This window comes from Raphanus sativus, chromosome 6 (assembly GCF_000801105.2).
Source record: "Raphanus sativus cultivar WK10039 chromosome 6, ASM80110v3, whole genome shotgun sequence".
NCBI classification, from domain to species: Eukaryota; Viridiplantae; Streptophyta; class Magnoliopsida; order Brassicales; family Brassicaceae; genus Raphanus; species Raphanus sativus.
Genome location: NC_079516.1, coordinates 12439696 through 12465675, shown reverse-complemented (window position 1 = coordinate 12465675; position 25980 = coordinate 12439696). Strand labels below are relative to the sequence as shown.

At 30.3% G+C, this 25980-nt stretch overlaps 2 protein-coding genes and 1 long non-coding RNA gene across 3 annotated transcripts; all 3 read right to left on the bottom strand.

The window, feature by feature from the left end:
- Nucleotides 1-1931: 1931 nt before the first annotated feature.
- On the bottom strand, nucleotides 1932-5416 carry LOC130495545 (uncharacterized). The gene is made up of 2 exons (XM_056986954.1): nucleotides 2172-5416; nucleotides 1932-2079 (listed from the first exon to the last, which is right to left on the bottom strand). Exons 1-2 carry the CDS (start codon nucleotides 5414-5416, stop codon nucleotides 1932-1934), a joined length of 3393 nt encoding a protein of 1130 aa, XP_056842934.1.
- A 3805-nt stretch (nucleotides 5417-9221) lies between these two features.
- Nucleotides 9222-11530, bottom strand: LOC108807087 (E3 ubiquitin-protein ligase RGLG3). Its single transcript, XM_018579333.2, is given in 9 exon segments — nucleotides 9222-9544; nucleotides 9637-9844; nucleotides 9924-10042; nucleotides 10116-10221; nucleotides 10419-10710; nucleotides 10799-10897; nucleotides 10900-10938; nucleotides 11023-11107; nucleotides 11212-11530. Coding segments are annotated over 9 exon segments (1101 nt in total). The 5' UTR covers nucleotides 11281-11530; the 3' UTR covers nucleotides 9222-9460.
- Nucleotides 11531-15343: 3813 nt separating this feature from the next.
- LOC130495985 (uncharacterized) lies at nucleotides 15344-17820 on the bottom strand. Its single transcript, XR_008935019.1, has 5 exons — nucleotides 17483-17820; nucleotides 17288-17384; nucleotides 17093-17127; nucleotides 16457-16515; nucleotides 15344-15636 (listed from the first exon to the last, which is right to left on the bottom strand). It is a non-coding gene; the product is annotated as an uncharacterized LOC130495985 (long non-coding RNA).
- Nucleotides 17821-25980: the final 8160 nt, after the last annotated feature.

The window sequence follows — 25980 nt, the reverse complement described above, 5'->3', positions numbered from 1 at the left end:
TTGATAGTTTGTATATCAAATGAAAATAAAAATATAAAAAGTAAAGTTAAGTATTTTCTAAACATATTTTTAAACATAAAATATATACATATCCAAACTATTATTTTATGTTTTAAAAAAATTTAGTATTAACTTTAGTTTATATATTTCTATTTTCATAACTAATATACTATTATATAATAAAATTAATTCATTTCTTAACCCGCGTTCACCCAATGATCCAGTGACTCGGTAAGTAGTCAGGTTCAGTGTCCGGGTCGGTTTTCAAAACATTGGTTGCGCGATAGTTTTCACCCAAAAAATTCCAATATTTACATTTAGTTTATGGAAATTATGATTTTTTAAAATAGAAATTTTTAGTATATGATAAAAAAATCATGAAAGAACAATAACCACACATTACCTTCTCCATTTTTTGTTTCATATAGTTAATTTTATTTTACAAAAACTTTATCTCTGTGAGATAGTAGAAAAATATTTTAAAGCTAAAATTATCCATTCATAACAAGAAGTTAATCCCAAATAGTAAAATAAGATCAGTTGAAACTGGTCAAACAAAAACTTTAAAAATTAAATAAAATTAAATACTATATTTCTTTCTTACTAAATTTTCATTTTCACATTTCCCCACAAAAAAAAAATAATGATTAAATTCATGTCTATCCCTAATCATTACATCTGTTTAACTAATATTCATTCAGATAGTAAGGTATTTTTAAGATAACAATCATATTTTACAATAAATACTAAGGTTAAATAGGTATAACCTTTAAAATTATATTGAAATTATAAATGACACAATTTGTGTAAAAAGAAGAAAAATGTCAAACAATGCTATTTATAAAACCAAATTTACATACACATATAAATCGAATATAAACTCAAATCTTAATTCGGTTCAAACATAATTCTAAGAATCTTACCTATATATATGTAAGAGTCCAGTTCAGTACATGAATTAGAACTATATCTTCTATATGCAGCTCAAAATATAGTAATAGCGGAAATACAGCTAAGAACAACTTTCTGACATCATTTGTCCTGTTTTTATATTCTAAACTTAGTTTTGGTATTTTAATAAACTAATTAAAAAATTATTACAAAAATGCGAAAACAAAACTATATCCTACATAATACATAGAAAGAATATGCATTATTTTATTTCATACAACACAATTAATTGTAAATTAAAAAAAAAACATTATCCGCGCGTAGCGCGGAAAACGATCTAGTATCCATAGTTATTCCCCAACGTGGCTTATTTAATTATTTTCCTTTTTGTCATAATTAAATTAACTAACAAAAGTAAAAAATAATGATAAAAGTAAATCAACGGCCCAGATTCATTCAAACCAGACGACACAATCTTCTTGAATTTTTGTGATTGTTCAGCTCTCAGATTTTGGATTCGCCAGCCTTGCTTCAAGTGCTTCACATCATGTGTCGTGTGGGGATATTGCCAGAACATTTGGGTATTGAACTTGCTCCTTTCAAACCTTCATCACTCCATTGATCATTCACTTTTAACTTTCCTGTTTTCTGACAGTTACCTAGCACGGCAAAGTAACCGACAAGATTGACGTCTATGCTTTTGGTGTTGTATTGCTCGAACTCCTATCTGGTAGGAAACCAATCTGCGTAGACCAGACGAAAGGCCATGAGAGCCTTGTCTTGTGGGTAAGTGATAGAGTTTTGATAACAAAGAACCTTTGTATTATACTCAATCACCTCAGAGAATAAGTACAAGTATAAGAGTTGCCAATGGATTACAGTTACTAAGAAACGCTGGCCTCACCCAGACGTACTCTCCTCAAGTCAACCGACTCAACAATAATCCAAAAGCTAACTGACTCTAACAGACTCCCATCTATTTATATCTGTAAAAACAATAAAAGATATTTTGAATAAACTCTTTTCTCTTCTCGTCTTGTTTAAGTTCCTGCCACGTCATCAACTGTAGTCTTGTTATCCTTCTTCCTCTTCCTATAATAGCACTGCTGTAGCTTATCAGTAAGCATGATTTCAGCATTCCTGTCCAATAGAAACTCTGTTGAATCCTCTTCAGTGTTTTGAGAACACCTGAATGTCCCCCAACTAACCCGTCGTGATACTCTGTCATGATCAGCGGAATAAAGCTGGAGTTAGGTGATATCATCAGACGTCCTTTATACCACAACACTCCATCTCGTATTATATAATGTGGATTCTCTATCTCGCCATTCTGTATTTTCTTTAACATCCTCTGAATATTTTCATCCTCCCGTACCTCTGTCAATAGGTCCTGCAACTGTAAGCTCTGCGGAATCGTGTAAGAGTATAAAGTAGTAGCATTTACGTTTTGCTCACACGGTCCCATTCTTGACAACCCATCAGCTACCAAATTCTCAGCTCCTGGTTTGTAAAGAATGCTAAAATCATAACCCAAGATCTTCACCAACCATTTCTGATATTCCATATTTACTTCTCGTTGCTCCAGTAAAAATTTGAGGCTTTTTTGATCTGTATGAACCACAAATTTACGTCCAAGCAAGTAATGCTTCCATTTTCTTATCGCAAACACTACTGCCATCAATTCTCTTTCATAGATCGGTTTAAGCTGTTCCCTCAGCGTCAAGCTATAGCTGAAGTAAGCAATCGGATTCTTATCTTGAATCAACACAGCACCTAACCCGGTCCCAGATGCATCAGTTTCCACAATAAAAGTCTTTGTAAAATCTGGTAAAGACAAAACTGGAGCTGACAGCATAGCTTGTTTGAGTGTATCAAACGCCTGTTGGGTAACGCTTGACCAACAAAACATCTCCTTCTTCAATAATTCCGTCAAGGGTCGTGCCAAGGTTCCATAGCTCCGGACAAACCTTCTATAATAACCTGTCAGTCCCAAGAATCCTCGCAACTGTTTCACATTCTTGGGAGTTGGCCATAACTTCATTGCTATAGTTTTTGCTTCTTCAGTTGCCACTCCATCAGCAGTAATGACATGACCCAAATACTCTACCTTCGACTGACCGAAAAGGCACTTCTTGCGATTAGCAAAAAGCTGAGCTCTCTTTAATATCGCCAATACTTCTCTCAAATGCACTTCATGTTCTTCGACAGACGAGCTGTATACTAGAATATCATCAAAGAAGACTAACACTGACTTGCCCAATAGAGGTCGAAACAACTCATTCATCAGACTCTGAAAAGTTGCTGGGGCATTAGTCAAGCCGAAAGGCATGACTAGGAATTCATAATGTCCATCGTGTGTCCTGAATGCAGTTTTCTCAATGTCTTCTTGCTGCATTCGTATTTGATGATATCCAGAAGTCAGATCAAGTTTCGAAAAGATCTTTGCTCCACTCAATTCATCTAGCAATTGATCAATCATTGGTATTGGAAACTTGTCTGCGACTGTTGCTTGATTTAAAGCCCTATAATCCACACAAAATCGCCATGACTTGTCTTTCTTCTTGACTAAGAGCACTGGACTAGAAAAGGGGCTACGACTCGGTTGAATGATTTTCTTCGCCAACATCTCATTCACCATTACTGTCATCGCCTCTTTATGCGCCTGCGGATATCTGTAGGGTCTTACACTGATAGGAGAAGTGCCCTGTTTGAGGACGATGGTGTGCTCTCTACCTCTTATTGGTGGTAGTCCTGTGACGTCTGCAAACACCATCTGAAACTCCTCTAGCAGTTGCTGAATCTTAGTCGATATGCTTGGTTTTGGTGTCTCTTCGTGCACTGATTGACATAACCAATATTCCATAGCACAAACGGATGTACATGATTCAGCTGCCGTAGCTTGGAGCGTCTGAGTTGTTTGATGGAGATCGTGTTCACCATACAATGTAACACGCACTCCATTATACATGAAGCTTAACTCCTGTAACTCCCAGTCTACTTCACATCTCCCTAACGTTCTCAACCACTGAACTCCCAACACCAAATCCACCTTCCCAAGCTCCAGAGAAATACAGTCAATGTCAAACTTCAGCCCCTGCAACTCAATAGGAACATGTCTGCAAACTCCCAACCCAGCGACTGAAATTCCAGTTCCTAGCAACACCTGTAGATTATTGTGCTGATCCACCTTCATATTAGCCTTGTGAATGAGCTGTGGTGACACAAAGTTGTGCGTTGCACCACTGTCAATCAACACCACAAACTCTGTTTTACCAATCTTGCCCCTCAGCTTATGTGTCGTTGGAGATTTGATGCCCAAAAAAGAATACAAGGAAAGCTCCATTAGTTGTGTAGCATCTGCTTCCCGTAACAACACCTCTTCATCCCACATTGCTTCATTTACTTCCAACTCAAATCCTTCTACCAACATAAACACTTTCAGTTCGGCTTTGCCACAAAGATGTCCTCTGAACCACTTCTCTCTGCATTTGAAACATAGCTTCAAACGTTTCAACTCCGCCAACTCTGCTGGTGATAAACGTTGACGTTGTGGATCATTTTTTTCTGCCTCACTCGTCTTAGTTTTATCGTCCCCTGTTGGTACCACTCGTATTGTAGTAGTGTGATTCTTCTGATATTTCGGAGTTGGAGTCGATGATTCTTTATTCTTAACTGGAACCCTCTCTCCCAACATCTGACACAGCACGCTTGACTCCATCTTAATCACTGCAGCAATATGATTCCGCAATCCTTTTGGTTCTTTAAGCCTTATTACTTCCTTCATCTCATGCTTAAGTCCCGTATAGAATTTATTTACCAGATTAGCTTCATCAATGCCTGTAACTTGTGTTATTAACTCCTCGAACTCACTCACATACTTCTGAATTGAGCCTGTTTGTCTTAATGCACATAGTCGATTTCCTGGTTCATCATCCATCGATAAAGCAAAACGATCCAGCAATCTTTTCTTAAACTGTCGCCAATCTTGAAAAGGTTCCTCTACTGCCTCCCACGAATACCAATTCAATACTGGCCCTGTCAAACTCAACGCAACCAACTCAAGCTTCTCTTCCTCCGTATAACGAGCTGTTCTGAAGTATCGTTCCGTTTGGCGAATCCAACCATACGGCATGAATCCATCAAATGTAGGTAACTCAATCTTCTTCAACAAACTTTGCCTTGATTCAAAAACTCCTAAGGTTCTCCGATGACCTAACGATTCCTCAACTAGTTCTTTAGGATCATTAGAGTCAGATACCTGAATCGATGGACCGGCCCGATCCGCTACGCCTTTGCCTTTCGCGAGATCTGGACAGGTTTGTTCCGCGATCTTCTCAAGCAATCTATTCATCGAATCCATCTTCGATTCCAGTCCGCCAACACGATCGGTGAGATTCTCGACGCGATTCGATAGATCTGTGCCTTCTGATGATAACCGTTGACATCCGCCGCGAAGAACCGTCACCTGATTCTGTAACTCATCCATCGTCTGCTCCATCGAATCGTACTGCTCGTCGGGATTCATGATGGCGATGCTTCGATCGAGTCACTTCGCACCAATTGATAGAGTTTTGATAACAAAGAACCTTTGTATTATACTCAATCACCTCAGAGAATAAGTACAAGTATAAGAGTTGCCAATGGATTACAGTTACTGAGAAACGCTGGCCTCACCCAGACGTACTCTCCTCAAGTCAACCGACTCAACAATAATCCAAAAGCTAACTGACTCTAACAGACTCCCATCTATTTATATCTGTAAAAACAATAAAAGATATTTTGAATAAACTCTTTTCTCTTCTCGTCTTGTTTAAGTTCCTGCCACGTCATCAACTGTAGTCTTGTTATCCTTCTTCCTCTTCCTATAATAGCACTGCTGTAGCTTATCAGTAAGCATGATCCATCCATAACTTGGCATTTTTTCCATGTCTACATGAAATGACTTTAAGTTGTATCTCTTTCACAGGCAAACCCAATTCTAGAGAGCGGAAAGTTTGCTCAGTTACTAGATCCAAGCCTAGAAACTGATAACAGTAACGATCTAATCGAGAAACTATTGTTAGCTGCCACTCTATGCATCAAACGCGCACCTCATGACCGTCCGCAAATGGGCCTCGTAAGCTATATAGTCTTTAGTCTTTGCTTGTAATTACTCTGTTTTTGGGGTGTTAACTCATTAGCTCACAGGTGGTAAAGATACTACAAGGAGATGAAGAAGCAACAGAATGGGGAAAGCAGCAAGTAAGAGCATCAGAAGATGCAAAGACGCACTTGACGAACATAGAATCACACATAAATCTTGCGTTGCTTGATTTGGAAGATGATGCAGCTTCTGATAGTAGTCCTGAAGCCAGTAGTATCTCCGTTGAGGATTACTTGAAAGGGAGATGGAGCCGCACTGCTAGTTTCAGCTTCAACTAATATATATTAAGTTTTATACTAGTTTAACTGTAAATTGTAATCAGACCATTAGGATCAGTGGCGGAGCTAGGATTTAGGTTTACATGGGTCATAATTACTATCTATTCTATTAATTTTGCAGTATGACCAACTAATATTAGTTGGGTCCAATTATTTTTTTCACACATAACATACTTAAAATATAAACCAAATATTTTATAACTGCATTCCAACAAATTATACAACCGTACTTTTATTAATCAACATATATATTTGTAACTTCCATCCCAAAATTTTCGGCACCCATACATATTACAGACCATTTTTTTTGGAAAAATATATTAGCGACAGTTATACATATACATCAATAAATATTCCTTCTTTTGGGTTTATATCAAACGTGGTTTGATCCTCGACCTTCTTTTTTATTTAATCATCATCCTACGGATTTGGGTGGAATCGATGTTGACTATTGTATAATATTAATAAAAACGTTATTTGAATCACTATATGTGAAACCAAATCGTGATTTTTTTTAAAAAATATATAGTTTTATCTATTTAATTTACTAAACAAAACTGTATCTATATGTTGTTATTTTTTAAATAAATATTAACCACCGTTTAAGAATAAAGTATAAAATTAGTGTATGAAACGGTTATAACAAAATTGTATAGGTATGGAATATCACAAATTCAGTACAATTATCAAAACCTCTTACTAATAATTTTCTTAAAAATATTATACACAAACATATAAATTAAACTTTTATAACATATAAAAAAAATTCATAAAAATGTTACATATTTACACAAAAAAATAAAAATTACAAAACACCATTATACCCGCACTTGAAATACGGATCAAGATTTAAAATAGACAAATATGATTAAAAAAAAGAATATGGACATATGTTTACAAAGAAACGAGCGTATGCTGGGTCAACTTTTAAATTGCTATTATTTAATAAAATAGATTTTGATTAAGATTTATACACAAATATGATTACAAAGAAAATACATCTATAATTTTAAAGAAAACACAGATATAAAAATTAAATTAAAAAAAAAGAAATTAAAACAAAAAATATACCTGCCTTTTCAAAGAACGGGTTAGAATCTAACCGCCGCGACAAACAAATATATTTTTATAATAATTAAATTAAATAATGATTTTTAAAATATAACCCATGGATAACCACAAAATTAAACCGAGCGGATGCGAGTACAAAGTTATTTGCTTGCGGGTTGTGCGGGTCATATTTTTAACCAAAACAAAATTGAAAATCGCGGGTTGGCGGATCAGCGGGGCGAGTTCGACCCGAAATCCAGTCTTAACCGTGCTATACCGGATCAATTTTTAAATTGCTATTATTTAATAAAATATATTTTGATTAAAATTTATACACAAATATGATTATAAAAAAATACAAATATAATCAAAAAGAAAAAACAAATTTAAAAAATTAAATTTAAAAACAAAAATACCCGCCTTTTTAAAGGCGGGTCAAAATCTAGTAAATAGGTTAAAAGATATGCTAATGAGACTTGAACTCAAGACATGTGGGTCAAAAAGGGAGATATTGACCAGTTCACCACAACAATAACTTTGTACATAAGCCTAAAATTTATAATTTCTAGATTTCATATGGGTCACTTGACACCCCTCACTCTAACGTGGCTCCGCCACTGATTAGGATGTGTTCTTTTTTCTAAGATTTGACGTTCTCACCAGTTTGGTTGATCTCTGCTCGGTTTTAATGAGTTTAAAATGTACTAGATCTTGACCCGCCCAACCGGGCGGGTATTTATTTTATGTTTTTAGTTTTTTATTTATAAATGATATATTTGTGATATTTAAATATAAATTTAGATTGAAAATTAACATTTGCAGTTATAATAAAAATTAAAAGTTTAAAAAATATTTTGATATAAATTTTAAATTCCTAATTAAAATAATATAGAGATGGTCATAATTGTTTCCAATTCCAAAATCTTAGCATTCTTAATAACAAATAAAATAATTTATAAATACATAAAATATATAAACATATTTGAAATTAAAATAAATTTGTTTAAAAAAAAAATCTTACGCCATTATTGTTTATTTTCTATAGTTTGACCCGTGGCCGTATAAATATTTGCTTTCACTTCAATTTTTTTCTTTGTTCAATGATAATATATATATATATATATATATATATATATATATATATATATATATGTAATTAATATGTATTACATAATTGTTAGTATAACATTTTAAAACAAAAATTGTATTTATTACTTTAAATAATTATATTATGTGATTTTAATCGTCTATTATATCACAGTATATCATATAAAATCTAATATTTATAACTAATTGGACTTATATTATAAAAGTGTTATACTAACAATTTATAAATAAAATATTTTATATTTTGTTTATATGATATATAAATTGATTTTGATGTGTGATTTTTATTTTATTATTTTTATCAATAAATATTGAAAATATTTAAATGTTAACAAAAAATTTATTAGGAAATTTATTTTGGTTAATATTCATTCTATTAAAGAAATCTATTATTTAAATTAAGAAAAGACATTAAATACTTAAATCTATCATTTAAATAAGGAAAAGACAAAATTCTCTACTATCTTTGTTACCAAACAAAATTTAATTTTTTTAAAGACTCTTATCCCTGTTACCAAACAAAAGCTTAAAGTACTTCTACTTTAATAAGATAGATGCGGTTCGGTTTGCATAGACATTGTAATTTTTATTTCTTTTTTTTGAAAACGGTATATAGTAATACATTTCGTTTGCTAGTAAATATGAAGAGAAATGCTCTAAATATAAAGGTTAGCAGGTGACTTGTTCAGGATTTAATTGATGAATGGTTGGACTTTAACTTAGTTATTTAATTAATTTTCTTCATTTTTAAATCACTATTCCTAATCAATTTTTTAAAGATAAAAGTCAAAAAAAAAAAATTTACAGCATTTGTTTATAGTTCGGTTATTCATCAATCTATAAAAGTTATTTGCAGAGACCCTCACAGCTAATGCAATACATATACATTACAGCTCAAAGTCTCTTAGGTAACCATTATTTATTCTTTTGCTTGGACTGTACAATTTGCTACATGAAGCTTAAGTGCTTTTACCATGTAGTCTCTTCATCATCAAGTGTACAGCCTTATCCTCGTTGTTATAGGTTGTCTGCACATCGGACATGTCTTGACAACCACACCACATTCCTTGCACGTCTTCATTATGAAAACAAAGCAACAAAAAGATATCACAAAACAGATCTTGTTCATGGAGAGCAAGCAAAGAGTTTTCTATATATTTAACTTACCGTGTGACCGCAGCTAAAAGCCATGTCCTTCGGTTTCGTCAAGCAAATCGGGCATACAGGTTGTGTTACTGGAGCCGTTCTCTCACTCTTCTCTGCAGTTTCTGTAACTGGATTTGGCACTGCTCTAACAGCATTGTCACGCTCTAAGACCTCTGGTGGTGGTGGGAGCGGCTTGTGACGCAAACGAGAACCACGCACTTGTTTTCTACTGCTCTCACAAACACACAATCAGAAGCCGTTTCAAGAAGTCTATACAACTGTGTGATACAAGAAGTTCACCAACTTACTCGAGACTTAATGTGGCTTTGTACTGAAAAGGAATCTCCATGAGAGCTGCTAATGCAAAAGCAGCCTCCTTCTTAGCTGCATCTTTGTGCTGTGACATTATCTCTGTGAAGTTCACAAACTGTGGAAAGGAAACAGAATTCTTCACTGATCATCATATCCAAGAAAAAAACAATGAAACTGTTATATCTTACCTGGAAGTTATCGAATTCGCGGTGAGGGATATTATCATCAAATTGTTTCATTGTGTCCCATGGTCCATCTCCTACTCCAACCAAGACTATAGACAATGGATAATGGCTGCATTTTTATATAAAATTAAACAATTAATATAAAGTTTTGTTACATATATATTGGCTTTCAAATTTATAAAAAAATTTAATATAAACTTTTATTAAATTGTCAATAGCCTCGAAAATTTTAGGACTAGCAATGTAACATTAATATGATGAACCAAGACCATGAAGCTGAACTTATTGAATAGTTTTGTGTTTTACCTAGCTGCCATTATGGAGTTGATAGTAGCTTCTTCCTGTGGACTAAGCCGGCCAGGTGGCACATCTGGATTTCTTGTCACCTGACCATCTGCTATAATGACAAGAACATGGTACTGCATATTGTTCTGCTCAACTATGTCTATAGCCGCATCAATAACCGGTGCAAACGAGGTAGGACCAGACAACTTCAAATGAGGAACAATCTCTCTGTATCTTTTAACCGCTTTACCTAGTCCCTCGCAACTTTTGTTGTCAGGGTAAAAGCTGAACACATACTGATCTCGTGTTGTCGCTGTAAAAAGAATAATGCATATAAAACCATTTAGAGTTTTGTTAATCTTCATCTTGATAATTTAAGGTAAAAAGGTAAAGAAACTAACCATCGCCAAAACCAAAACAAGGTATAAGATCGTCTTCATCAAAGGGAGACAAAGTGCGGCCAATGATGGATATCGCTTGTTCATAAGGATTCTGTCTTTACCAATGGCGTGAAGGCTTTTCCTATTGAATGAGTATCTTCCTGCAACGAGATTCACAGCATTAAAACACTAAAAAACCAATTATTGAAATAGTCTTTAATGGACATGTGAATCAAATAAATCACCCGTCCACTCATTGCTCTTGGTGAAGTCAATTCCTAAAATCAGATTTGAAGATTCAAGTCCAGCTTCTCTCAGAGAAGTTATCACCTAATGAAAATCACAATAAAGACCGTTCTTCTTATGATAAACAAATAAATAAAACAACTCTAATCAAGAAATCAAGAAAAAGGTTGGTGAAAGTTTTTGGAAACCTGATCCAAGCTGTTGAAGTGATCAGCAATATACGTCGGTTGCTGGTTACGTTTATTGCATCTGCTCATTGCTTCACACTAGAAGATCCAACCTCTGAGGATAATTATAATATGATCCTTGACTTTTTTTCAAAGAACAAGAAGAGTTTCAAAGTTATTTTGGTAGAGAAAGGAGATTCTCTTTAATGTGTAATGACAGAGAGATAATATAAAAAGAAGAAGAAGAAAGGAAACTGAAAAGTATAGATTAGTTGAATAATGATGGAAGCTATAGTGGAACGTGACCCTTTCTAGTTCTTTGCTTGCGGCGGAAATTAATCAAATGCGTATTTTGCTCTTACACGCCACAATCAACCTGATCTCTCTTGTCTCTTTGTCGTCATTAATGATGATATATATCCATAAAGACCAAAAACGGCAAAACCCAACCAATGTCTAGAAGAAAGATTATACATGTGCACAACGTGGCAAAGCACGTAGTCATGTAATGGTCTCTAAAGATTTAAAGATTTCACTGCCTATAATTTCAGACCACGTTCGATAGCTACGTATTAATGGTTCATCCTTAATTCTCATTAGTGGAAGTATGGGAAAATTATTTCTCAAGTATTTGAAATTAACAATTTTAATACTTAAAGTATTGCTCGCGCATAATTATTCTTTAACTAATAGTTAACTATGCAAAATTGAGAATGAAAAAGTCATCATTAACTGATAGACAAAAAATAACGGTTTCCAATTTTTAACTTTTGAATATTCGAATCATAATTTTGTGCACTCAAATAAAATAAATATGGGCATAATACAAAAAAAATAATACTTGAATATTTAATTTGCCGGTTAAAATATTTGAAGAATTAAAAACTCACCTTTTATATTATGTATAAGATAAATCATGAACATTTTTTCTAAATAATTAAAAGTATTTTCAAGTATTATATGCACATATTTATTCATCAACTAAACGTTTAATGCACAAAATTATAATTCAAATTAAAACATAGATAATATGTTCTAATGGTTGTTATTTCATTCATTAATGACAATATCGCCATTTTGTATAATCTTAAATCAGGTCATTTTCAATGATACACCAAAACACCAAATTTGGTGTAATTTTATCTCTAACAGGACACCAAAGTTATACCATCCCACCAAATTTGGTGTAAAGTGAATAGAGTTACACCAAATTTGGTGTAACACTATTCATCACACCAAATATTTTATATACATATTTTATTGTGTTTTTATTTAGTAATATAATTCAATTATTATTATTATTATTAGTTAGTTTAAATTTCTAGCAATTATTATTATTAATCATTTTAAATTTGTAATTAAACATAAATATATTGTATTATTTATATTTTAAATTATTTTTACATAACTAAAACATTTTTTATTTTGATTCCAGGTAAAAATCACTAAGTTATTATTATAATTTTTATGTTATAAAATAAAATATAATAGAACTTTATATTTTATTTTATTTTTAAATAAGAAATCACTAAATGGTTATTATCATTTATTTTATTTAAAATATTTATTATCATTTTTAATTTAAATTATATTTAGTATTATTAAATTCACCAATATTTATAATATTTTTTTATTTTATAATATAGTTAAACATGTATTAGTGACTATTACAAATTTATTAAAATAAATATATTGTTATGTTATGTGCTTTTCATAATTAGTGTTTTGTAACATTTAATATAGTATTTTATGTAAATTAAATACATGTATAATATTTTAAACCATAACATATAAATGTAAAATAAATTTCATAAGTATATAATCACGAAAATTTAATGAACATAATATCAAAAAGTGATAAAAACAATTATTTCCCAATTTCAAATACTAAAAATAATAGAACTATTGAAATAAAAAACATCAAATAATATAATATTACTTTGGTGTATTATTTGGTGTCATGGTTGGAGATGACAAAAAATGTTTGACACTAAAACACCAAATTTGAGTAATTTTAACATCAAATTTGTGTCATGGTTGGAAATGCTCTCATATAGATTATTTTAGGTTGCAAGAGAATTTGTTTTGGCCTTGAGTGTCATAGGATATTAACATCCTATGTATAATAACACATTACAGAATTTTTACAATTGCTAGTATATGTGTTATGTACAAAGTAAGAAGCAGAAAAAAAATCATGATATAATATATAAATATATCATATAAAATCATTTATAGTAAAAATTGAATGGTTATATATAACTAATAAATATTATATATTATCTGTTATATATGCCAAAATATTTGAAAAAGATTAACGTAAAAAATGAAACAATATTTAGTTTGAAATAATATTAATCAATTCTTAAGTGGGTTATTTTTTACATCTATACTATTATTTGTGAAGTGATTTTTCGTAATGGAGTTTGAGTGGCTAATATTGGTACTATCCTTAATGAATTTGTATATATAATTAAAACGAATTTATATTAATCAGATTATTTAAACAATAATAATAATATAATTTATATATTGTGTTGTTATCTTAAAATAATTATTTCTGTTATATTTTTTTAAAAAGTAAGATATAGAAAAATTTATCTATATCCTTACTATTATTTGTGAATTTATTATATATATATATATATATATATATATTATTTTTTTTGGTATAAAAATTTATTATATATATGTTTTGAACAAACTATAGTTTTTAATTAATGGGCCAATTTCATAAACTAAAAGTATAATTACTTTCCAAATTAATTGGTCTAAAATGTCTATCAATTATCATTATATGGTCCAAAGGTGTTTATATTTTGGTTTTAACAAACAAACGTGTGTTTGATTAAAAAAAACAAAAAAACAAACGTGTGTTTGAGTAAAAAAACAAAAAATAAACAAACAAATGTGTGCATATATTCAATATACGCGTCCAAAAACAAAAGTAAATTTTAAGGAAGAAATTATATTAAAACCAAAAAAATAAAAATCAAATAATCTAATCTCAGTAATTATTAGGAAATTTAAAGGTGGAACTCATATATTTAAATTAAATGTCTCATTCCTTATATATATAATACGTACCATAGTCTAACTTTGCATTGATGTATTTCCTTAAATACAATTCCTCTTTTTCATGTTCCATATATGGTTTTCACATTTATTACATGTCGATTTAAATAACATAGATATTAAGAATACTAAAAATATTAATCGTACTAGAATTTCCCTATACAATTCATTTTAAATTGATCAGTATACTTTTATTGGCCATATTGATTTTATTAATACGAATAAAATTAGGTAGATAAGTCATAGACATATACATAAAGATATGACTACTACGTAGGGCCTAATCTACTTTCTAAAACAAATAACACATAGCTTTATATATTGTATAGAATATAGTAATATTATATAGTATTATACTTATACAATAATACTAAAAACACCAAACTGAAATATAATATATATCGAAAATGCTTTGAACCATTACACACAAAATATATTAGACCCCAGAGATAAAATTCACTTTCAAATTATGTAATAATTATTTTTGAAAATTAAACTTCGTAATGTATAAAAACATAAGTTTTATATCAAATTTTGTGTTACAATAAAGAGACACAACTCGCGCTTGCAAAGTGATATTTTTACATACAAAAGACAGTTTTGGTATTGTTCTTTAAACACAAAATTGAATTATACAAACTCGATACTACATAAAACTAAACAATATAGAATACATTTTAAAAATAAAATCCGTGCGGGTGCGCATGGGCTTTGCGAAAATCGTAGATATGTTTATATAATATATAAAATATATTATGTTACACATATTTTCATATAAATAATACCCCAACATAAGTTTTGTATGATAAATATTGAAAATACAAAATATATAGCACTATATATTTAAAATAATATATAAAAAATCTACTTTATGTTATTATAAAATTTAAAAATCAAATTTAGTAATTAAACACATTGCTTATTTAAACACATTAGTACACATTGTTATTTATCAAAATCAATACTATTAATTCAGGAACCTTTTTATGAAATTACCCCTACTTTCCCTTGGCATATTACTTTTTGTGCCATCAGATTTGCCTTAAAAATTAGAAATCATTAAGGGTAGATTAGAAATAGAAAAAGAGACCACCAAAGCTCCCACAAATCACGCCATTAAATTATATTTGTAACGATATCTATATTTATGCCAATTAGTTCTTTACTATCCAACTAAATGTAACTTTTACATATATGACAAGATAATAAGTTTCCATCGTTACAGAAATATGTTGCAACTAATTAACACATTGACATGTTATATCTATATATTGCTCTGTTATGAAAGGAACTAATCCTTGATTAGATTAATAGCTGTTTCCAAAAAGGTTTCCCAAACGTTAAGCAAATACACAGCCGGTTAGACATAACCTGCAAAACAATATATAGTCCAAGTATCATTTGGTTTTATATGTGTAAATAATTTGTAAAAACCGTGATGTTAGTAATCAGCTTATAACTTAAGTACCAGTTATACAAAAAGAAATTTGAAGATTACTTTATCTCCCTAACGAAACCCTAATTACCCTATTTGATATTGGGTTTGTTTTGAATAATTAACATATGAAATATTTTACAACCAATGGTATCCTAACCTTTTAGATCATTTATTTAATCAATTTTCATAAATATGAGCAATTAAAGCTTAAATACAAAACCAAACCCATCCCAAAATCTCGCATAGCATCTAATTTGTTATTAACCAAAATATCCATCTTCAAATATTTAACTATCGCTAGAAAAATATTTACAAACTCAAATATAAAACCTCCACATCCAAAACTTCGCATAGCATATTTATATTTTCTTAAATTAAAAAATTACAGACTCAAAATAGAAAACCACCATATCGAAGATTTCACAGGTACGTACATAAAAAGAATATTCAGATTGTAGACCGAAATATCCTCTTTAACAATTATAACTTGGATTATTTGAAGAGCCTTATCATCCAACAACCAAAATATCATAACTCCTAACTATTGAATTAGTTTTAAAATAACATCAGTTAGTTCAAATCTTAACTAAACGAAAATATATTGCACAAATTCAAATCTAATTGCCTTTTTTACAAAAAAAAAATCAGATCTAATTGCACCTTATATATAACCACTGTAATCAACCATAATCCTAACAATCAACATTTATTTTCTTAACATCGAAAATGAGTAGAGTGCATAAAGTTTCTTACTTTTCCCAGCTGAAATCTTACAGAATCGATTGGTCCATCCAGGTGAAAGTACTCCACACCTGGAAGCAAACAAACGCAGGCTTTGGTGAAAAACTTGAAATCGTGTTCGCTGACAAGAGGTAAACTTAAATCATTTTCGTTTAGTTTGATATTCATAGTGCTCCTAACGTGACATGACCTCGATTTTACAGGGTGACAAAATTCAAGCAACATGTAAATGCATGTTTTGATAAGTTTGGGGAGTAAATGTGTTGTGGGTGAGTGGAAGAACATTAGCAACTTCTCTGTGACAGACGCAAAGGGTCATTACCAAACAACAAAACATACAAAGAAGATAACATTTATCAATCTCACAAAGATATCCGATTGTGATTATCACAACAAAGATATGTTTCTTTCTTTGATGGATTTTGAAAATGTTTTGAGTGGAAAAGAAAACACCAGATTCTTGATTGGTAAGATTATTATATTATATATAGATGTTTATATGTTAATATACAGAGTGAAAGCAAACCGTCTATTATATATTGTCTCGAACACCTCTGAAACCATCTTAATATATAGAGGAGAATTCATCGTACTAATATCAAGATCTTTAGAAAAACATTAAAAAGAGTCAGATCCTTTTTAGTGTACCTTCGTTTGACCATGTTTCACTCGATCTCCCTTTTCTGTATGTCCAAAAAAAATTGAACGGAATTACTCGCGATTCCGACATGTAAAATAACAAAGTACATAATAAAAAGGGTTAGATTCAAGATTTATTTACTTATTAATCTGTCTCAGTCAACGTACTCATACAGATAAAGATAAATGATGAAATATATTTACCTGAATAGATAGGAAATCTGGAACCGGGGTGTCCGAGCTTGGTTTCTACTAATAAAACCACTTTTTTAAGATCCTCTTTGGACACATGCAACTATATCTGAAAAGTAATATTAGCAGGTTTGATTTCAATAATATTTACTTATTATACTATCTCAGTGAACATATAAATACATATCAACATAAAACTTTATTTACCTGAATAGATAAGAAATACAAGATCCGAAGTGTCCGATCTTGGTTTGTATTACCCCTATGACTTTATTTTTTAAGATCCTCTTCGGGCATAAACCAAAAACAACAGATTCTCATCTGATTAAGCAGATTTATCATGTGAGAACACATGCAACCGTATCTGCAAAGTTAAAAGCATTAAGTTTTAGTTCGAAAATAAAGTTTTTATGAGCGTAAGATCTATGATCATCAACAAACAAAAAAGGGATTTGTGTTATCGGTGATGATGGATCGTTTGATCCGATTTATTTGGGGAGAAAAGGGAAGATTTTTTTTTTGAGTTGGAAGAGATTCTCGAAAGACAGAAAGACAACTTTCTATTTTGTTGGTTGATGCTTAAACATTTTTGGGCTTGGGCTATAGAAAACATAATTTGGTCGTTTATTTGTAAGCCCACAATAATTCTTATTCAATTTTGAAGCCATGATTTTATTTTTCTTACAGCATTTTTGTAAACATAAATTTTGGATACTTTTGTTCTTACTAAAAAATGGCTACTTGAAATATTAACGTTTAAAAATCCTTCTTAATTTATATTTTAAGTGTCACTTTAAACTAAAAATAGAAATAGTTTCTAGGAAGTTATTATATATTGTAAGAGTTTTAAGTACTATTTATTTTTCGTTATTAAAATCAAATATTCCAATCAAACCATGGACAAAACTAATTAACCCAAAATCTAACCTATAATTTCTAAATTATCGAACGGTTCTGATATATCTTTAATAGGAAAAAGAGCACGATCGAACCGAAATCAAAAATCAAAAAGAAAAAACATTAAAACTTAACCGTATAATAAATTTAAATGAATAACCTCTAAGAGAACAAACATAAAAATTACAAAAAAATCAAGAAAATGTGTTATCGAAACAAGAATATGACATATTGATATAGGTGTGGTCCAACTATTTTAATACAATTATTAAAATTTCTTAACGATCATTTACAAAAAAAAAATATTATACGATGAAAAATACAAATATAAAAATTAAATTTCTAGAAAATATAAAACATAAAATATACCCGCCCTTTTAAGGGCGGGTCAAAATCTAGTTTTATATTAATACACATTGCAATTATGTATAACATTTATTACAAACAAACAAAAAAATTGATTCCCGCTCGGTTGAGCGGGTCATGATCTAGTCTAGTTTTATTTTAAGTGAAAACCACATAATGTGGTATACATTGTCACTAAATGATCATACTGTAGGTATGGTTTCCTTTGGGCTTTGTTGATAGGAAAATGAACTTTAGGGGTTAATTCGAGATAATAAATAATTTAGTAGGTGAACAGGGAAAATTCTGAGAAGTAATAATCGTCGTCTTGCAATCAGAATAGATGTTATCTTCTCGAAACCAAATAAGAATGTTGTCTATATATTGGACACATGGATCATTTTTCATTCCTAGATTTACAACATCAATTTTTCATTCTTCTTTTTGTTTTCTCTTGTTTACATGATGACATTACGATGTTTGTTCGAGTGATAGACTCAGATTTTCAACTTTTTGTGATCAAATGTAAAATCAAATGAATTCAATTAGTACTTACTTTAAAATCGCTCATTAAGTTGTCATTTATTGTAAATGTGTAATAGACACCTTTATGGTGCACTTTATACAAACATAATTGATGATTTGTTGGGCATAATAAACTTGAGCTGGGACCCACTTAAATATAATTATGTGAATTCACTGAATTGTGATGATTCAATAATGCAAAAGATGACAAAGAAAATGTTAGAGTGTCAGCATTTAGGTGAATCTATTCAGTTTGTCCAAAGTCTTTCTTCTTTGAGAATGGCCTCTCTTTCCTTACTCCTATTTTTCATTATTTGAATGCTAGAATCTCTATTAGAATGGCCTCTCTTTCCTTACTCCTATTTTTCATTATACATAAATACTTATGATAGATATATAAAAACATAACAAAAATCTAAAGAAGATTTTTTTTTACAAAAAATATACTTTATATAAAATATATGTAACATATAAGCAAAATATAAGCAAAAATATAACAAAAATAGTCAAATTATCATGTTATCTTTTGATTTCTTCTTAATATTGGGAGGTTTATACTATTTTATGCAAATGTATCCAGAATCGTCTATACATCTACTATTTCTTCAATATTTAATGTGATTCAATATAAAAACGAAGCAAATAAGAGAAAATCTCAAATGTAAAAATCCAAACAAAATTATATAAAAATATAAATTTAACAGTTAATAAGCTAAACACATTAAAACTGAATATGTTATTGTTAACATGTATTTCTTCTTTTATCACTATTTACTGTATTAAAATATAAATACCTTTAATTATTTACATGTGTTATATTACGGTTTTTGACATTGAATTTAAAGTGAGTATTACTTTCTCACTAATGCAAAACAGTCATATTAAATTGTGTAAACACTTACACCAATTTACATAATTTTATAGTTATGTTAAATACGAAAGTAATACACAGTCTAATATATATATATATGATTAATATATAGATTTTTTTTTATGACAAGAAAAAATAATTTTCTTTATGACTAACATGACTGTAATGTAGTCCTTAAGAGCATCATTAGTGATTAGATACCCTCAACACTATATTTTAATATTTATACTTAAATGTAGGCTTAAGGGTTTCACGCCTCCTCCGCTAGCTAGGGCCTAGGAGTTGTCTTGAGTAGCTGGATCTTCTCATCCGGACTATATTTGCCGTTGTTCCTCCTTCAGTGTAAGTCTCTCCTCTTATCCTTAGTGCTATGTGTCTACAGTTTAAGTTTATATTTGTTTCCTGTTTAAGTTTTGGTCTTCATATCCTATACATCTCGTTGTAGCCTGTGGTGTTTTATGTTCCAACTTGATGTTAAACTGCTTGTTTGGCTTGTTGCTCTGGTTTGGAGAGTAGTTTGAGCTGTTGAATATGGTGTCTCTCTAATTCTTGTCATGGACAATTAATGAAACACAGAGAGGGAACAAGAGTTTAATCCATTGGAGCAAAAACATGTCTAGGCTTTCTTGTTTCTGATGTCTTTGACAATTGAGCTGCAATCATGTTCAGTAATTAATTTGCAGATTTGGATAACGAAGTTTCTTGTTTCTCTGTTTTGTTGTGTTTTGCAGACGGACGACGAGACGGAGATCCTGTTCGACTCTGCAGCATTCGAGAGGATGAAACAGGAATGGGTGCTGCGACCATCCCAATCCCCGAGGAGAAAGAGTTGCTGCGGCCTGAAGCGCAGGGTGCTATGGACGCTGGGAGTCGTGAGTATCGTGATACTCACGGCGGTTCTCGCGAAAACCCTTCCGCGACACCACAAACCACCTCCGCACCAGGACCACCGCGATGACACTCATCAGCTAGAGGCTATTTCGAAGACATAGATATAAAGCTGTCTTTTTTGTTTGGTTGTATTTTTTATCATAAGTCAAACATTAATAACAAATGGACGTGTATAAATCTACTAGACACAGTTATAATCTATCTCTCTAATATATTAACCAAATTTTATTGTTTCATCATGTAGATGGGGAATTGCCTAGAGATAACAACGTATCATAGAGGGGTATTTCTTTTGTGCACAACTCCTAAATGTTATTATACTAGTTTATCAAGTATATTTAAAGGTTTGTGTATTTACATACCAAATATACATAAATACTTATGATAGATATATAAAAACATAACAAAAATCTAAAGAAAATTTGTTTTTACAAAAAAATATATATACTTTATATAAAATATATATAACATATAAGCAAAATATAAGCAAAAATATAACAAAAATAGTCAAATTATCATGTTATCTTTTGATTTCTTCTTAATATTGGGAGGTTTATACTATTTTATGCAAATGTACCCAAAATCGTCTATACATCTACTATTTCTTAAATATTTAATGTGATTCAATATAAAAACGAAGCAAACAAGAGAAAGTCTCAAATGTAAAAATCCAAACAAAATTATATAAAAATATAAATTTAACAGTTAATAAGCTAAACACATTAAAACTGAATATGTTATTGTTAATATGTGTTTCTTCTTTTATCACTATTTACTGTATTAAAATATAAATATCTTTAATTATTTACATGTGTTATATTACAGTTTTTGACATTGAATTTAAAGTGAATATTATTTTCTCACTAATGCAATACAGTCATATTAAATTGTGTAAACACTACACCGATTTACATAATTTTATAGTTATGTTAAATACAAAAGTAATACACAGTCTAATATATATATATATGATTAAATATATGATTAATATATAGATTTTTTTATGACAAGAAAAAATAATTTTCTTTATGACTAACATGACTGTAATGTAGTCCTTAAGAGCATCATTAGTGATTAGATACCCTCAACACTATATTTTAATATTTATACTTAATTGTGATTAGATACTTGAGCTTTACACGCAAACCAAGACCTGAATCAATAAGGAATCACGCCGCTGGATAAATCCTAGTTTGAGGTATTCACCCACTGTTAACCTCTATATATGAAAACATAACAATAACCTAAAGAAGATTTTGTCTTTACAAAAAAATATACTATATATAAAATATATGTAACATATAAGCAAAATATAAGCAAAAATAGGGAAAATTCCTTAAAAATACATAAACTGAATTTCTTTTGTTGAAAAAATACACGAACTTTTTTGGCTTCCCAAAAAATACACAAACTAATTTTGATTGTCCATAAAATACACGAACTTTTGAATTTTGAAGGTTTCACACTTCGATTTTAACGGTGTAAACAGTGACTAACAGAATAGTAAGACGCCGTTAGACGCTGTTAACTCTGAATAAAAAGTTCATGTATTTTATGGACAACCAAAATTAGTTCGTGTATTTTTTGGGAAGCCTAAAAAGTTCGTGTATTTTTTCAGCAAAAAAAATTTAGTATGTGTATTTTTAAGGAATTTTCAAATGGAGTTTGGATATTTCATATCCTATTCAGATGCTAAATATCTGGACCCAATACAGATCCAAAATTTTATATTTGTAAACTTTCGGTTTGGTTTTGGACCGAATATTTTCGGATCAGTTTCGATCCAAGTTTTTGAATCCGGCTAAAATATCTAGACCTAATCTTGACATTTTAGCCGGATTCAAAAACTTGGATTGGAACTGACCCGAAAATATTCGGTCCAAAACCAAACCGAAAGTTTACAAATATTTGTTGGATCCAAAACTCTTCTACTTGATAGAATTGAAACCAAAAAGAACTGATCCGAATAGACCTGGGCCTAATAAAATCGACACGAATATATTCAATCCGACAAGATCTTTCTGCTAACAATTTTGTTATTATTTTTGCAATATTTTTTAGTTTTGTTTTTTGTAACAGAAACATTTTTAATTAATATGAAACTTTCAATGTAAAATTTAGAGTTGTTTGTGAATTTTTAGATATATATGATAGATTTCGACTAAATTGGACTCAACAAATATTTGTGAACTTTTGGTTTGGTTTTGGACAGAATATTTTTGGGTCAGTTCCGATTCAAGTTTTTGAATCCGGCTAGACATTAATTCGGTCCAAAATAAAACCGAAAGTTTACAAATATAAAATTTCGGACCTGTATCATGTGATAGAGAATGTGTTTTTTCAGGTCTTTGGGTCGGGTTTGGGCCGTTTTTTTCGGATCTTGATTTTTCAGATCGAAAATATCTGGTCCAAAACCAAACCGAAAGTTTACAAATATATTATTTTGGATATGTATTGGGTCCAGATATTTAGCCTCTGAATAGTATATGAAATATCCAAACTCCATTTGAAAATTCCTTAAAAATACACATACTAAATTTCCTTTGCTGAAAAAATACATGAACTTTTTAGGCTTCCCGAAAAATACACGAACTAATTTTGGTTGTCCATGAAATACATGAACTTTTTAATCAGAGTTAATGGCGTCTAACGGCGTCTTACTATTCTGTTAGTCACTGTTTACACCGTTAAAATCGAGGTGTAAAACCTTCAAAATTCAAAAGTTCGTGTATTTTATGAACAATCAAAATTAGTTTGTGTATTTTTTGGGAAGCCAAAAAAGTTCGTGTATTTTTTCAGCAAAAGAAATTCAGTCTGTATATTTTTAAGGAATTTTCCCGCAAAAATATAACAAAAGTAGTCAAATTATCATGTTATCTTTTGATTTCTTCTTAACACTGGGAAGTTTATACTATTTTATGAAAATGTACCCAAAATCGTCTGTACAGTAAATATTTAATATGATTCAATATAAAAACGAATCAAATAAGAGAAAGTCTCAAATGTAAAAATCCAAACAAATTATATAAAAATAGAAATTTAACAGTTAATAAGCTAAACACATTAAAACTGAATATGCTATTGTTAATATGTGTTTCTTCTTTTATCACTATTTACTGTATTAAAATAGAAATACCTTTAATTATTTACATGTGTTATATTACGGTTTTGACATTGAATTTAAAGTGAATATTACTTTCTCACTAATGCAAAACAGTCATATTAAATTGGGTAAACACTTACACCGATTTACATAATTTTATAGTTATGTTAAATACAAAAGTAATACACAGTCTAATATATATGAGACCCCCAAAAAAATTAGACCAGAGAGAAACTAACACAAACCAAACCCAAAGACCATTTTAAATGAATTTTTTTAAAAATAAATAAAAAGGGAAATTCAAAATGCCATGCATTACTTACACGAAAATGTTCAACTATCAGTGTTGCAATCAGTGATTTTCTGTTAAAAAACAATTTTAATATTTATGAATTGTAAGTAGATTTTCGTTTGCTAAGCCTCCATATCTACGATAATTAACTTTGGAATTAATACAAGAATGAACAGAAATGTCATACGAATCTGTGCATGAACCTCTTCCTAAAAATGGAAAAAGGCCTCCAATAATCATTCAAATGAAAAAGGTCTTAAATAATCATTTCTCTTTTTCTTTTTCTTTTTCTTTGTCAGCGAGTGAGTGTGGTTTTGCTCATTCAAGTTCTCTCGGAAGGTCTTTCCTCGTCGAACTCTTCCCGACGGTGAGTGTGACTTTTTCCGATCTCACTGCAGATGTAGCTAGCGTTCTCATGACGTTATGTGAACCCGTTCGATTAGTTAGATCCTCAATTACAATCTCTGATCTTACGTTTAGATCAGTAGTGTACGGATTTAAAGTGTTCCTATTGAGAGCCTGAAGAAATGTTTTTCGATTTCATGATGTTTGTGAGATTTGATGAAGTGTGTTTCTTGAACTAACTTGTATAAAATATACAGAAGTAGTTTCTTGAACTAACTTGTATAAAATATACAAAAAAATACACTATGTATAAAATATATGTAATATAAGCAAAATATAAGTAAAAATATAGCAAAAGTAGTCAAATTATCATGTTCTCTTTTGTCACGTATTACAGAGCTTGTTAAAGATACTCTTGCCACTGGTGATTCCTATGCTTCTGCTTCTCCTCTGTCTTCAGATGATGTGCTCAACGCCACCATTTAAATGATAATTCATGTGAATTGTGATGATTCAATAAAAGGTTAGAGTGTCAGCATTTAGGTGAACGTGAATCTATTCAATTTGTCCAAAGTCTTTCTTCTTTGAGAATGGCCTTTCTCTTTCCTTACTCCTATTTTTCATTATATAATTTGAATTCTAGAATCTCTATTAGAATCTAGGTTAGGCTTCCTCTAAGTGTCATTTTCTCTCTTTAGTCCAATTAATTAGAATAATCTTAAAACTTAAGTATTTTAACTGCATCTGAAAATTGAGACTCAACCGATCTAAAATATATGTCTAATTCGGGTTTGAGTCTATGCTAAATTATGGATTTATAGATCTGAATTTGCGTCTTATCTAAAATTCAAATTACCCAAAAATTTATATATAATAGGCGTTTTTGATATTTTAGATATTTTTTTATTACAGATATTTTTAGTTTTTGTTTTGGGTTTTTGGATATAGTTTCAAATTTTAGATAAAATTTTGAACTTTTAGAAATGTATCTTAATTTTTCGGGTACTTTAGAAGAACTTCCAGGTATTTAAATATTTAAGATCTTTTCTTAGGTTTTTAAGTATTTTTAAACTTTGGGTATTTTCCGAATCTTTGGATACATCAAAGACTCATTTCCGGTATTTTAAAATATTTTTAAGTTCTATATATCCAAATTGAACTGAACCCGACATATAACCAAACCAAAATTTACCGATTCTTTGCAGTTTTCAGTTTTGTGTTTGAACCGACCTGGATCCGGTTGGAATTGATCCTGAATCAGAAAAAAAATAATTAAAATTATCTATATGGGTTATATAATATATGAGACTCTAAAAGAAAATTGAACCAGATAGAAACTAACATAAACCTGATCCAAACACCTGAAACTTATTGAAAAACACTCAAAAATAAATAAAAAATGAAATTCAGAATGCCATGCATAACAATTACTTTAC